Raw genomic sequence first — 15,391 nt, forward strand, 5'->3', positions numbered from 1 at the left:
CCAGCAGCAACCATTTCAGGTACTTTTCAATGGTTCTAAAATGTAGTTTCATCCCAGATTTTTTTTCTTCATTCAGATTTGGTATTTCTTAGATGAATTAGAATTTTCCCAAGAGCCCATCCCTTATCATCTAAACAAAACCAAAAAACCTTTGCAGTCACCAAATGCATCAGTATAACTGAAGCCTTGAGGAAGTTAAAGCTTTGTCTCCAGGTTGCTGGCTTATTGCATTAACTTTCAGCTTGAATGTTTTCACTTTGGTTTGTTTGTCTTTTGTATCCCTAATGCATTTGATTCATTTGTGCATTCTGCGTAGTGATAATATGGATTCTTTGTCTGTGGCATTGTAATTGTGGATTTCTTCTAAAATTCTTCTTTTTTTTTTTTCTTCCTCTTATGTATTAAAAGTTTTGAATGTGGCTACAGAAGGTTTTGGATTTGCCTTCCCTGAAATGTTTTAAACAACAGTACTAATCCTCTGACACTATTTGTTTTAAATAATTAACTGCTTTCCATTAGCTCTGCCATAAATGTTGGGAAGAAGAAACAGAAGTGCTTATTTTCATTAAAAAGTCCTTTTTAACAATTTTTTTCTTTTTTCACGAGGAGTGCTGGAGAAAGCCAAGAAATAAACGTGATAATCAGTTAAAATTTTTGTGGATCAGTGATGATGCAACTTTTCAGTTCAGTGTGGTTTTATGCAGCTGCTTCCAACTCTGTTACCCAGACATCACCACATACATACCCTGAGAAGTAATATACCCTAATTCCATCAGCTACTAAAATATTTACCTTTTAGCTCAATTATATGCTTAGCAGGTATTGCAGGGTGGATTACTCTGCTGTGCCACAGCAGCTGTGCAGGCTGTGCTGCCTTTATCTGGGCTTTGGAAATGGAAAGTGAAATGAAATACAAGATGGGTTGTGATCCTGTGTGTAACAAATGGGATGTTCCCTCTGGTATTGTACAAAGGAGTTGTGCAGCAAAGAGGAGTGCACTGAGAACTCTTCCATAGGGCCAGTACTGACATGTCTTGGAAGTCTCCTTAGGTAGTCAGGCTTCATTTAAGCTGTTTAAAATACCTAATATTATATCAGGTCAGGTTATTTATTATAGTGATTAGGGTTACCACCAAGCTGTAGCTGCAGCAGTGATGATACTTTTGAAGGTATTATACCATGTCAGACCAGTCTCAGGGAAACTGGTTCATGCTAAAAATGAACACTCTGTGTGGTACTGACCTTTCAGCACAAACTGCTCACAAAAAATGGCATTTCTTTCCATCAGTCTTGCTCTTTGCAACTGTTTATGGAGAAATAATGTGTCCCAATCAGCATCACCATTCAAATTCCAGTGCAGAAGAGCAGTGCTCTCAGTGATTATTGTGTGCATGCTGCATAATCATGACCTCGGGACAGCTACATTATTTTAATTAAAGTTGGGACAATTTTAGTCTAATATTAGTGGTATGTGACTGCAATTTATAAAGACATAACATGTCTGCTTTGTGAAGAGTCTGGCCTAAATTACACGGTGATAATGCAGACGGCTGGGAGGCATATTCTTAAGAAAATGTCAGTCAAACATCCTAAAGCAAAGATACAGCCTGAAACTGTGAGTATGCAGTCATCCAGAGGGAGAGAGCAGGTTAAGTAAGTGGCATTTAATGTGGAGTTTGAAGAATATAATTTCTTAAACTGATGTCCCAGTAGCATCTGATGTAAATGGGACATAAACTGAATTTGTTTACAAAATCAATTCTTGTGGCTTATTTTGAAAATTCTGTAAATGCCCAGGTCTGTGATGCTCTGCCAGACACTGGCTGTTGAACCTGAAATATGCTGCATGTCTTGTGACAAGACAAATATTTGAAAACTTAATCCCTATTGAGTGTGAAATGGCAGTGAACTATGAATATGAGTCAGAGATACTTAAAACCAGAATTTACATCTTAAGGCTGTATCACTGGAGTGGCCACAAATGCCCTCAGAGCAGCAGAGTGATTAAGTGTAATTAATTCATAGCTATTGATTGAGTCTGAGGGGCATGAGATGTATTCAGCACAAAAAGGAGCATTTGAAACCCAGTCATTGTAGGTGATGTTGGCTGTGTTTATTAATACTATGAAATGAAGCACTGAAGATGCAGGATGTCACTGCTGTGATTTATATCAGTATATACTGGTGTTTACCTCCATGGGTTTAACTGATATAGGTAAAATTTCATTTAAAATCATGGAAGAAAATAGCTGTGAATAAAGTAAAAATTTTTATGGGAAATTTCTGTCTTTCTGTGTTGTCATAAAAATTTTCACATTTGCAAACCCTTACTATACCTCATCATGTTTACGGCTCTCACCATTAGAAAAATACACTTTGAAAACTAGACTGCTAAATTAATTCATTTCCCAGGATGAAGAGACTGTCATACATAAAGTCTATGTTTATATTTTCTGATGGGATGTCTTAAGACTTTCTTGGGATAACCCATATTTTTTCATATTGAGTTTGTTAGTAGAGTATTTGGTACAGCATGGCCAAATATTGAGGAGAGGTTAAAAATTACATGGAAACTCACTGAAAGGAATTGGATTTGCACAGACACTGATGGATGTTAATAAGTACTTGCCAGTGCTTGCCAGTGTGCTGAGGGCCCAAAGAGCATGAAAACTGTCATATACACAAATTTGTTTGCTTCAGTAGTCCTATACATGAGCTTGTCACCTGTGCTTGATGCTGAAAGGATTCTCTGGGATGGGTTCTTGCCATCATTACCAGTATTAAATGTAGTGATTTAAAAATAAAAGTTTGAATGCACTGTTTAATCTTACTGAAGCTAAATTCCAGCTTGCTGAATCAGAGCCCAGTGATTCCTTTTGCATCTCAATATCAATAGTGCTCTTCCAGGCTTGTTAATTCACAGTTTGTGTGCTGTTTATCCTCAGACAAAATGGATAGTAATTTCTGGTGAGCTCTGATGTCACCTTAGCCTTATGGCAATATTGTTTTTTGTCACTGAGTTTATTCATGGGACTCATTTTGCCAGCTGTGCAAATAAGTACAAGTCCAGCATCTGGAAAACTGGAACTGGAACATGTGTACCTTGGCTGAGGTTCTTTATTCCATCTTCCTAGCTTTTTCCTGAAATATTTCAGTGGTAACTCTCACAAAGCTCTATGATGAGAGTGAGGGTGCTGGAGACTCAAATAAGCTTAAGCTGTTTTCAGGATGAGGATCAATTTGTGTGTTACTGATGTTCCACACAGATGTAATAAACTAATGAAAATTTCCATTAATTAAAAAAAAAAGTAACAAAAATTACTGGGCAAGTTTATTTTTTACATATGCCATTTTCCTGAGTTTGGTATCACTTAATAAAACATAGGTGTGCATTATTTATAACTAACTTCATCACTGTAAAATTTAAACTCAAGAGTATCTGTGCATTGTGGACAGCTAGAACTTCATAGCAGATACTGAATGAGTCTTGTTTCCTTTGCTGTACAGCTGTTCTGAAGGACTTGGTCTGTGCTGGCCTCCTTAGACCCGTTTGTGCATTCTCTCCTGGTGTCAGACCATCTGCAGATTGAACTTCTGTGATTTGTTTTCTTTTCCCTGTAGCAAACGCATACAGGGACTCCAGCGACGGCGACTGTGAGCACCATAGAGATTGAAGCTTTTAAGAGACAGCAGCAGGCCCTTGCACCAGCAGGTATGTTCCACAGGCACAGTTCCACTTCCATCATCTTTTTTTTTCCAAACAGTGATTGGAGCCCACTGTTCTGTAACTCTTGGAATACATTTTTGCTTCACCTTGAGAATCGCCAGATCCTTAGGGCTATCTGCTGTGACTGGTGCTGTGGGAAGAGTGCACTCCACTCCCAGTAGATAGGCCTGGATTTGGCAGGCATGGAGACACGGTTAGGTTGATTGTTCTAGCTGAGAAGATTGGAGATGGCCAACTTGAAGTCAGAGGGACTCTGCCCCTGGAGCATGTTCTTCATCAACACTACACATGTGCAGTAGTTGTAGCTTTCGGAGCCGGTGTTGGACTCATGTGTAGTAGTGTGCTTTGTAAAATGGAACCCATTCCACTATACCATGCCATAAATGGAATTTGAATATCACAGATTCGTCTAAGAGACCACGAATTGAAGTGGGCCGTCATGGGATGGTTTTTCAGCACCCGGGTGTGGCTTCAGGAGTTCCTCTTCAACAGCTAATGCCAACGGCACAAGGTACTGTGTCACCACATGCCAGCTGCACATTAATTTCACAAGGAGATGTTGGTGATGGAACTAGAAACTTGTGCTTCCGGCCTGCCAAGATCCTAGTCCCACCACACACTTCTCCATGTAAATTAATACTTGGTATGCAATGCCTGGTTTGTTTAAGGAGCTGAGTGACGGGCTCCAAAGGTGCATGTGGGCATGGAAATACGTCACAGGTGCTGATGCAGAATGGCCAATCTGAGAATTCTGGAACTGAACCAATGATTTATGAAAAGGAAACCACCTAATTGGAACATCATGACAAATTTTTATTCATTAGTCACGCCAAGCTTTAGAATATGTGTTAGAGTGAATGTGTTCTTAGAAAGACCTGAGTAGTATTTAGATTTCATGCTAGTTTTTTGGGTTGAATTCCATTAGCTCACCTTAGTCCTTTTTTTTTTTTTGAGTATACAAAATTTAGAAGACCTATAATGACATGCTCTTTTTAGTTGCTGTGCTCCAAATTTTAGTTACAGTCCTGTGCATGAAGTACTTTGTTGTTTATTGTAATGGTGATTTATTTTGTGATTGTGATGTGGTCTTTTCAAGTGATGGTGTCTTGTGGCAAAGTAAGTAACAAAACCGCTCTTTTTGCAGCCGATTTCCTCCTTAAATCAGCAGAGAGCATTGGCTGTTTTAGTCTCACCTTGCCTGTCTCCTCTCCCTGCAGGTGGGATGCCCCCCACTCCGCAGACGGTGCAGCTGACGGGGCAGAAGCAGAGCCAGCAGCAGTACGACCCGTCCAAGGGCCCGCCGGTGCAGAACGCGGCCAGCCTGCACACGCCGCCGCCGCAGCTGCCGGCGCGCCTGCAGCCCGCCAGCGTCCCCATGGCCTCGCTGCCGGCCCCCCTGCAGCTCCCCCAGCAGCAGCAGCAGCAGCCCCAGCTGGTGGAGCCTCCGGCCCAGCCGCAGATGCAGGTGAAGATCCAGCCCCAGAGCGTGGCCCTGGCGGCCGCTCCGCTCCCCGCGCCGCTGCAGCAGCAGGTGCCGCCAGCAATCCACGTGCAAGGACAGACGCCCAGCCAGGTGTCACAGCCACAGGCTGCAGTGCAGCAGCAGGTATGGGAGCCTTGCTGGGGTGGGCATGCCTTGTTTCCATGGCCAGTAAAACCTAAGAACGCTGTCTTCATCTTTTACTTCCCCTGGACACTTAAATCCTTTCCTGGTGAAAATACAGGTGTACATTTGTTATTAAATTAAGGTCTCCATTATGTTCTGCTGCAGTGTAGACTAAGTATTGAATCCTCAGTTCATCAGTAACCAGTGTGTTTCTTGGGCAGACTGTGACTCTGACACGACCATCTGCAGATCCTGCTCAGAGTTCTCAGCGTCTTGCAGCAAATCCACTGCCACCTACCTCATCCATTGCTCCAGCAGCGATCCCAGGCACAACACCACCTTCTCCATACCCAGTGCAAACAAACAGGACCTCTCCAGCAACCAACAAGTCCCTGTCTCCTATTGCATCCAAGCCTCCTGGCTTAGCAGTAGCAGCAGCAGCAGCAGCAGCAGCACCAAAAACACAAAGTCCAGCTCAGAATGCAGCAGTGTTGCCACAGGAAAACTCTCAAGACAAGCTGGCTGAGCAAGTCAAGCTGGTAAGATATTTTCTGTGTCATGCCTGTACACCTTTTCCTGTCAATTATTTTAATAAAGTGAAAGCAATTACTATTTTTCTCTGATTCTAAGACTTCAGGTGCATTCTGCACTTCATTGTAAGTCTCTGTACTTCTTTTTAAGGAAAATCAAATCCATCAGCGGATAGCAGAACTGAGAAAGGAAGGTTTATGGTCCCCCAGGCGACTGCCTAAACTCCAAGAGGCTCCAAGACCAAAATCCCACTGGGATTATTTGCTGGAAGAAATGCAATGGATGGCAACTGATTTTGCTCAGGAGAGAAAGTGGAAGATGGCAACTGCTAAGAAGGTACTCGAAAAACATTTTATAACTCAGAGCAATAAAGGTTGATATCACTCAGTTTGGTAGCAGAGCTATTGAAATACCTTTTGCTACAGGTAGAAGTAAAGATGAGGCACTAATTTGTACTTCAAATGAGGAGTTATGTTGTCAGTTTTGGATATGGCATCTGAGACAGGCTGGGTACTTATACAGATTGTACAAGTAACAGTTTGTGGATTGTGTTCCTCTGGAAATCAAATAGCTTGTTTAGGAACCCACTCAATAAGTTGTCTGGGTTATATTTAAATAAAAAATAGACTTGTCACGCCTGTCTCACAAATGAGTTATTTCCTGCCAATAAAGAATAAGTAGGGAATTCTGTAAATAACTTCCATTGGATGTGCTTGTATGTCTAGTTCTTTTTTCTTAATCTCACAGAAAAATAAGAGTAAAGACTAGTTGAAACATGATATAGAACTGTTTCCATAGGGGAAGAGAGCAGCACAGCAGGATACAGTAGTGGAATGAAAATTTATATGATGTGAGATGAAATATATAAAATCTGTTAATTTACAGTAAGCAAGGGTTTTCTATGAATACCAGCAATATTGCCTCTTTTTGTTGATACATTTATAACCAATTTAGAGTAATGAAGAGAGCAACTGATGGTCATTAGTTTAAATTGTCATGTTGTTTTATACTGCATATTCTGAAATGATGGAAACTCAGAAGCAAAGTGTTGAAATAAGTGCATTGTTTTATACAATAAATATCTGCATTTTGAATATAATTTAAATCTGAATTTCCATTTGTGGCCAATGGTAGGTTTTTAAGAATAGGAGAAACAGGAAGGGCAAATGTGAAATGATCTTTCCCCTGGCACTTTGCTTCAAACTTCTGGAAGTCAATGTTTTAGGGACCTCCTGAGCTAAAGGTTGCAATCAAGGCAGTCTTAACAGCCATTGACTGGTCTTTCACTCATGTATGTACACTCTTTTTGAACTTATTTTAGCTTTGGTCTCTGACATTTTGTGGTGTGATTTCTGTGACTTCATATGTGCTGTCTGAAAAAAAAGGTTTCTCTTGTGTGTTTGCTTCTAATTTCAGTGGTATTTTTTCTAATTTTTGTATTCAGAGAGTGAATTAAGAGTTTCCTGCTTGATTGCTTAGTTATAGCTGTATTTTTTTTTTTTCTTTGAGTTTCATGTCTGTTGCTTTACTGGCATGGTAAGAATTAGAAACATTGGAGGTAAGTGCTGTGTGTGTAAAGCTATGGTCAACATCTGGCTGCTGATAACTGCTATAATCTTAAGAAATGCAATGATATGTATTTTGAGGTAACCTAATTCAGGATTTCATGATATTTTAGATGGTGAGAACTGTGGCTCGTTACCATGAAGAAAAGAAACTTAATGAAGAGCGAGCTAAAAGGGAAGAACAGAACAAACTGAGGAGGATTGCAGCATCTATTGCTAGAGAAATAGAGTATTTCTGGTCTAACATTGAGCAGGTAAAATACCCACTCACTAGGACTCGTGCAATTTGTGGTGGTTTTTTTCATCTTCAGTAGTTTATTTGTAAAATAAAAGTGCTTTATTAGAATTGCTTTGCATTTCAGGTTGTTGAAATTAAACTGCAAATTGAATTTCAAGAGAAAAGGAAAAAAGCTTTGAATTTAAAGAGATTTTCAAGGAAAGGTAATTGTATTCCATTTAATAAGAAATAAAGTCTGAATTCTGATGATATTTTTTATATAATTTCACTCAGTGCAGGTTAATCTCATTGATGGTAAAAGTGTGAGTTGCTAGTAATAGGTTGTGAATAGATCTGAATCATGGGTTATGAGTTTCTATGTTTTTGTGCTAGATTTTATTAATACTTCTTGTGTTTTGCTTTGAATACATCTAAAATTCCATTTAAGAAATGTAAAGTTGCTAAGTCATAAATACATACAGCAAGTGTAATAATTTTTCAGGTAAGGATACAAAAGAAGACCTTTATTTGGAAAAGGAAAGTGAAATGGTAAGTCTTTCTGTTTTTTGAAAAAGCCATCAAATTAGTTTAAATGTGACTACATATGTGAAAAAATTTTGGTAAAGGTGATTATTTTTAATACGTGGTGATGATAAGAAGATTTCATTGTAGTTACTGACAAATGAACATTCAGTCACAAGCACAAGTATAATTTTTCTTTTCTGATTAGAAAGGGAAGTGGATCATGGTTGATACCTGTCTAGTGGCTGTGAATCATTCATTCTGAGTTTGAAAACCAAAAAACTACAAATTAATTGCCAGACTTGGGCAGGAGTTTTATCTACAGCAGCTAGGAGTTGGCTTTGTGGGGCATGAAATGTGTTTTCAGGTGTTCAGCAGAGATTTATCTGCTGAGAGATGAAGGTGTATGTTACAGAATGGATCAAACTGAATGAAACTTGGATATCTTTTTCCCTGGATGAAATGTGGGCTAAGGACTCCTTGGCTGTGCCTGTGCAATTGGAAAAAAATGGACAAGGGATCTGAGGCCCTGAGCCATCTGTCTGGCACAGCTGATGCCCATGTGCTGAAATACTCCCCCTCCACCAAGCAGAATGCCTGCATCTGAATTCCCTGCTAGGAACAAGCCTTAGCATGTGTTATCAGCCAAACTGTGGCCCAGCACTGGCTGTGAGAGTTAATTGGCACAGGCTAAACAATTCTACAGAGTGCACTGGACAGCTGAGACAATTGTAGGCCTGTGCCATATCCCTTTTCTATTGACTAGTGAAAGAGTTTAGTCCTTGAGCCAACCTGGGTAAAAGGTTTATACCACAGCTGGACCTGAATAATGTGACCCACGAGCAGTGGAAGTGACTGACTTCAGGCTCCCATCAATTCAGAAGCAGAATTTCTGGTTTTGCATGACCAGGGAAGTGCTGATAGGTGCTAAGTGTCCATCAGCAGATGCTTTTGGGACTGCAAGGCATGTTTTGCTGTCTCTAAAAAATAAACAAAGCCCCCTGCTTATCTTTTGTTTTTTGTGATTTTAAATATTACAATTATTTAATGCTAGGGGGGTTCATCATCTGGAAGGAAAAGAAAGGCAAGCACATCTTTGACTGATGAGGAAGGTAAGTCACTTCTCAAAATATTGCATCCATAGCATAGTGCATAAGTTTAATATTAAACCCACAGGTTTTCAGTCTGTTACTGTGTGGGTGCAGTGCTTTTCATGAACCAAATACCAACCTTCACCTATTTCGTGGAGACTTTAGGTAGTCAATTAAATAGTAAATTATCCCTAAAAGAGTTCCAGTGAAAATTTGAAAATAACATTTTCCTTGAAATTATACTGCCACCATTATTGGTGGGTTTTAATTCTTTCTGTCCTCATTACTTAGTTTGTCAGGCCTTACTAATAGTCTTGAAGTTCTTTGAGGATTTTAGACTGAAATACCCATCTGCTTTGGATCCATTCTTGTGCTGACCACTCTGTCGTGTTCCTGACAAAGGAACTCTCCTGTTTAAAGCTACAGAGCAACCTGTGTGAATATTGTCAATCAACACTTAACTGCCTTCTGTCCTGAGGCAGAAGTGCTTCTCTCCTGTTCATTTATCTTTTAAATACTGCATATAGTTGCTCTCAAATTATCTTGTTTTCATACATGTTTAATTATTTTTAAATTCTTCAGACTTAAAAATTCTGTGCTCCTTCACTGCAAGGGTATAGAATTACAAGCCTCCTGAATTATTGTATGATTTTAATTCAAGATTTGTATTTTTTTTTCTCATAGTTGAAGATGAAGAAGAAACAATTGAAGAACAAGAAGCTAAAGAAGGAAACATAAACCATCAAACTGAATTGTCTAATCTAGCCAAAGAAGGTAGGCATGTGGCTCTGAAACAACATCTGGAAACACGCAGCACTTGTATATTTGTAAAGAGGAGAGGTGGATAATTGAGTACATTCAGATGTTCTGTCCTGTGTAGTCTGTATTTAGTTTTTTCTGTTTGGAAAGCTGCAGCAGTTTATGGGATGATGGTGGACATCTGCACTTTATAAAGCAGTCCTAGTTACCACACAAGGTGGCTTGAGAAAAAGTAGTTCTCTAGTGAAGCACTGCATTAAAACCTTCAACCAAGACTCTCAGCCCATGCTCTAGGAGTGAATGGTAAACAAACCAGAGTTGTATCAGATTGAACATGGACATTTTATCATCAGCTGTCTTGAGTATCTCAGGTTTTGTGACTGACTTGGTAGGTCCAAAAGGGCACTTAAGTGCTGATCTTGGAGGGAGGGTATGAATATTTGAAGATAAGGGGCTTTTAGGGACAGTGCTCTGGCTAGCAGCTCTCTCTCATTAGCAATGTAATTGGTATGCTGAGCTTGATGTGTACAAAGTACCCCACAGAGATGTGTCACTTACCCAGTAAAAGCAGATTTTAGGGGCAGGTTGCCCATTAGGCTGAGTGTGCCTGGCGATGAACCTGCAGCTTCCAAATCTGTTTGTTTGGTCTGTTTGGCAGCTTAGTGGCTGCAGTGAACTGGCCAGTTGGAGAGATTATAACCCTTGGCCAGTCAGCCAAGTTCCTAATGAGAATGTTTGCTGATTGATTGGCCACTGCCAGCATATGCATTCATGTACTTTAACAGCTCAGACAAGGGATCCTGGAGTTACAACTCAGTTTTGAAATTTTTGAAGTCTTGCATTGTCTTCCAACCACTCAGCTGGATTTCCTGCCCCTACCTTCCCAACTAGGGGTTTACTGATAGTTGAGGGTTGTGTTTGTAATACAGTAAAAAGCAAGGTATGAGAGCAAAATGTTTGGGGTAATGCCAAATATTCTCTGTAATCAAGGTTATTAAATAAATACTGCCATCATTCACTTAATAATGACCTCTGAAGTTAACTTCTGATTAGAGAACTGGCTTTATGCAATTGTGAAGAATGTAGTGAGATTATAATTAGTAGTATCTATTGTTCCAAATTTTGGTATTTTTAAACTTCCATCCTTTAATGACCTTCAGCTGAATTGCCTCTGGAAGATCTGGTAAAGATGTATGAAGGTGCCTTTGCAGAAAATTTTCACTGGCCCCAGCCGAAGCATGACAGTGAAGAGGAGAGCAGTGAGGAAGGTAAATTACTCTGTGTTTAGAAGGAGTTGTGCTGATTTACAAGGTGAAATAAGTTGCTTGGCTCTTCAGAACTCTGTGAAAAGACATTTTGTTCTAGGGAAAAACACATATTGAGTGAATCACATTTAAAATTTCTCAGTTTGTGTAAAGAGGGCAGTGTTTGCCTGTCTTAAAGTGAAGATGTGTGAGATTTTCAAGAAGGATACAAAAGCCTCTCTACACTGAATTAAACAGCACACTTCATAGGTAGCTATGATTACACCTCTGTCCTATGCTAACATGGTGATAGAACTACTTGAAGATAGAACTATAGAACTATACTTGAAGATAGGTTTTTAGATAGAATGAGAGGACCTCCCTAGAAGTTGTGAAAAGCTAGTGGTCATGTTAGCCTAGCTAATGTGAATGCCCACAACATGTTTGTGAACTGAGCTTAGACTATTTGCATTTTACCTTAACTAGCTTGAAAATATAGAATTGCTTTTAAAAGTTAGCTGCCTTCTTTGGACCAGTGTCTGAATCCTGGTTATCTCAGTTCCTTTGTATAACTGCTACTGAAGTTTATTTTAGATACCACTGTAATTTTTTTCTCTCTCCTAGAAATGGATGACCACATGTCTGACAGGGAAAGTCCCCAGAAAGAAGTTGTTCTCATAGACTCTCTTCTCACCATTGACCAGTACAAGGGTGTGGACAGATCGAGTCCCCCCAAGAAGAACATGCGAGACATAGCAGAAGTTGCTGCTGCAGCAGAGATGTTGTTACCTAAAGGCAGCTCCAGGATAACAACAGCAGTAAGAATTTCTATTTTCTGCTACTCTCTGTGCTGATGTTTACATAAAGAATGTTTTCTTCTTCTTTGTTTTGTAGCTTTTAGCAAGAAATTGCATTTTTTTTTTGGAGTTACCTATGGAATATTTATGCTTTATGCCATGCTCTGTGAATTTAACTCAGGGAAAAATATCAAATTATTCACGTTGCAGGTAAAATACAACACTCCATCACTGTTGTATGGGTCTCTCAGAGAATATCAGAAGATTGGGCTGGATTGGCTGGCAAAGCTATACAGGAAGAATCTCAATGGCATCCTGGCAGATGAGGCAGGGCTTGGAAAAACAGTGCAAATTATTGCCTTTTTTGCCCATTTGGCTTGTAATGAAGGTAAGTTCATTTGGCTAACTGTTTTGAACAGGTACTGGGCCAGAATTATCTTTGTGAATTGTTGCCTAGGGTAAGTTTTTTCCCCTACTGAACCCCATACCAGGCTGTAGTTCATGAGAGGAATAAGATTGCATCAGAATAACTTTCTGATATTTTGTGACAAGGGTGCTATCTAGTCAAGTATATGATCAACCTGTTACCCTCTAGAGATTCTTCTGAATACTTCTGAGTTTTTACTAGTACAGAAAAGCCTTACAAATTGTTTAATGACCTGTCATTAAAATACCTCTGTTATTGGATCTCACTTTTAATGATTAATTTAGTGCAATGCTTTTAAAAAAATCAAGGGAGAGTATAAGCCACATGCATTGTAAGGAGTCTGTTTCCAGTGTTAACTGCTGTGTTTCCCCTTCTGTAGGGAACTGGGGCCCTCACCTTGTTGTTGTCCGGAGCTGTAACATATTGAAATGGGAGCTGGAATTGAAACGCTGGTGCCCGGGGTTGAAAATACTTCTCTACTTTGGGAGCCAAAGAGAACTTAGGGCAAAAAGACAGGTGCTGTATTTTGCAGCTCTTACACTCTTGCCTGAGTGATTTAGCCTGTATATATCTGTATTATTTGTCTTTTATTAATGAGGAAGTAGCTGATTGTAAGATATTTGAGAGCTCTGCCTTAACTTTTCCATCTCATCCTTTCTTTCCTTTTCCATAGGAGTGGACAGAACCCAACAGCTTCAATGTGTGCATCACTTCCTACAAGCAGCTGTTCAAAGGCCACACAGCATTCATGAAAATGCGATGGAAGTATTTAATAGTAGATGAGATGCAGCAAATAAAGAATATGACTGAGAAACACTGGGAGGCACTTTTCAGTCTCCGCAGGTACGGAGCAAAGAATTGATTTCATGCTGGCAGTGGGCTTTTCTCTTTTCATGGCACTCAGTTATCTTCTTAACAGAAAACTGATTTAAAAAAGCCCTCTTGACTTGGTCTGCCCAAATTCCTGAGCAATGTGCACCTACAGAGAAGTGCTTTTATTTGAAACAATCAGGATTCAGAGAAATGTGTGAGATGGTTTTGTTTCCACTGTCATATCACTATAATTCTTTTTTGCTGATACTCTGTGCTCACAGACAGATTCCCTTGTATGTATGAAGGCACAGTAATCAGTCAATTAAAAATCTTCTTCTGTTCACAGCCAGCATCGTTTACTTCTGATAGACACTCCTTTGCATAACACATTGATGGAGCTGTGGACCATGGTACACTTTTTGATTCCGGGAATTTCCAGACCTTACCTGGATTTTCCAGTAAAAGCACCTAATGAGGAGAACCAGGATTATTGCCATAAACTGGTCATCAGGTTGCACAGAGTATGTTGTCATTTTTTTCTCGTGTCCTGTTACAGTAGTACTGTTGAGGAGAGGGGAAGTAAAAATATTGGTTCGGATCAGCATTTGTGTCCTTTCTTAACACTTTGTTCAGTTTAGACAGAAAATCCTGCTGAAGGCAGAGGGTTCTGTTACCAGAAGAGTGTGAAGATTTCTTTCAAAAATTATACAAGGCTCAGATTTTGAAGTATGACATGCAAAAATTAAAGAACAAATTAATGTCTATACAACTGTGTGCATAGCAGAATGATTATATATAGCATATGCAGTTTATCACATCAAATCTGTTAGGTGTGAATAAGTTTAGCTTCCTGTTGTAAACTCTTTGAAGTGAGATTTTTTTTCCTCTGAAATGTTTCAGATGATTCAGCCGTTTATTTTGCGGAGATCAAAGAGGGATGTTGAAAAGCAGCTCACAAAGAAATATGAGCATGTGCTCAAATGCCGTCTGTCTAATCGACAAAAAGCCATGTATGAGGATGTCATTTTACAACCAGGGTAAGGGCTTGAAACAGTAAATATCAAATGCTGTCACTTTTAGTGCTTAAGCAAGCTTTAAGGAAAGAAATGATTGTTATGATGGGAAGTGTTTTAGTGATTCTCTGAAATTTTCCATTATGACCCGTGAATAAAACGTGATTGCATTATAGACTAGAATTACAGCAGGTGATGCTATGGCCTTGTGAAAAACATGCTTTTACCTCTGGAGCCTAAGAACTGAGTTATGATGGTCAGGTCTTCTGATGCATTGTTTTAACATTTGTCTCTGATGAGTGGTTCTTCATTTTTTTTAAAATGAAAAGTCCAGAATTTTTCCTCACACCCTCCTGCCAGTGGTAATTGATAGTTGCAGAGGTGAAACAGAAACAAAGCAGGGAGAGGATGAGGAGCTGGGTGAATTGTATTTGATTGTAAGGCAGCACTGGGTCTTTAAGTTTCACTTTTCCAAATTTACTTTTGGTACAGTGCTGCTTAAAATACTGCAGAAAACCTTGGTGAAATCCAAACTTGTTCTAAGACTTTTGCATAACATACTGCATTGCTCATTCTCACCTTGCTGATTTAGGGACATCTCCATAAAAGCTGCACATTAATCAATGTCTTTCTGTGTAATTTGTTTGGTAGAACCCAGGAAGCCCTCAAAAGTGGACATTTTATCAGTGTCCTGCACGTCCTGATGCAGCTGCAGCGGATTTGTAACCACCCTGATCTGATAAACCCACGGCTTTCAAGCTCCTCTTATGTATCAGAAACACTGGAATACAGAACAGCCTCTCTGGTGCTGCGAGCTCTGGAGAGGGATATTTGGAAGGTCAGTAGAAAAGTTTAGGGATTTTTTCCTCTCTTACTGCCCTGGCAGAATTTCAGTACTTTCTGTTATTTTCTTATATGTGATAAGTCTACCTGAAGTTTATAAATAGAAAGAATTCACTCTTCAGTAACTGTGGCTACCAGGTGTGTTCTTGCTGCAGCTCTTTCTTTTCTCATAGTGGTTTGAACTTTTCAAGTGGTTTGTAAACAGTAATTTTTCATGAGCTACTTGGTCAAAGAGA

At 39.5% G+C, this 15,391-nt stretch overlaps 1 protein-coding gene across 13 annotated transcripts in view; it reads left to right on the forward strand.

Moving 5' to 3' along the window:
* Nucleotides 1-15,391, forward strand: part of EP400 (E1A binding protein p400) — a 47,782-nt gene that overhangs the window by 5,666 nt on the left and 26,725 nt on the right. For 12 of the 13 annotated variants that reach the window (XM_056504191.1, XM_056504194.1, XM_056504196.1 and 9 more), the window contains exons 3-20: nt 3,622-3,712; nt 4,131-4,238; nt 4,945-5,333; nt 5,555-5,872; nt 6,015-6,200; nt 7,543-7,683; nt 7,792-7,870; nt 8,149-8,195; nt 9,223-9,280; nt 9,944-10,033; nt 11,179-11,286; nt 11,887-12,080; nt 12,270-12,447; nt 12,866-13,002; nt 13,160-13,329; nt 13,646-13,820; nt 14,200-14,336; nt 14,964-15,150. In XM_056504191.1, coding sequence (XP_056360166.1) covers nt 3,622-3,712; nt 4,131-4,238; nt 4,945-5,333; nt 5,555-5,872; nt 6,015-6,200; nt 7,543-7,683; nt 7,792-7,870; nt 8,149-8,195; nt 9,223-9,280; nt 9,944-10,033; nt 11,179-11,286; nt 11,887-12,080; nt 12,270-12,447; nt 12,866-13,002; nt 13,160-13,329; nt 13,646-13,820; nt 14,200-14,336; nt 14,964-15,150 — 2,793 coding nt within the window. The remainder of the gene's footprint in view (nt 1-3,621; nt 3,713-4,130; nt 4,239-4,944; nt 5,334-5,554; nt 5,873-6,014; nt 6,201-7,542; nt 7,684-7,791; nt 7,871-8,148; nt 8,196-9,222; nt 9,281-9,943; nt 10,034-11,178; nt 11,287-11,886; nt 12,081-12,269; nt 12,448-12,865; nt 13,003-13,159; nt 13,330-13,645; nt 13,821-14,199; nt 14,337-14,963; nt 15,151-15,391) is intronic. The other variant, XM_056504201.1, reaches the window with a different exon arrangement.

The sequence above is a fragment of the Oenanthe melanoleuca genome, chromosome 15 (genome assembly GCF_029582105.1).
Source record: "Oenanthe melanoleuca isolate GR-GAL-2019-014 chromosome 15, OMel1.0, whole genome shotgun sequence".
In the NCBI taxonomy this organism is placed as follows: Eukaryota; Metazoa; Chordata; class Aves; order Passeriformes; family Muscicapidae; genus Oenanthe; species Oenanthe melanoleuca.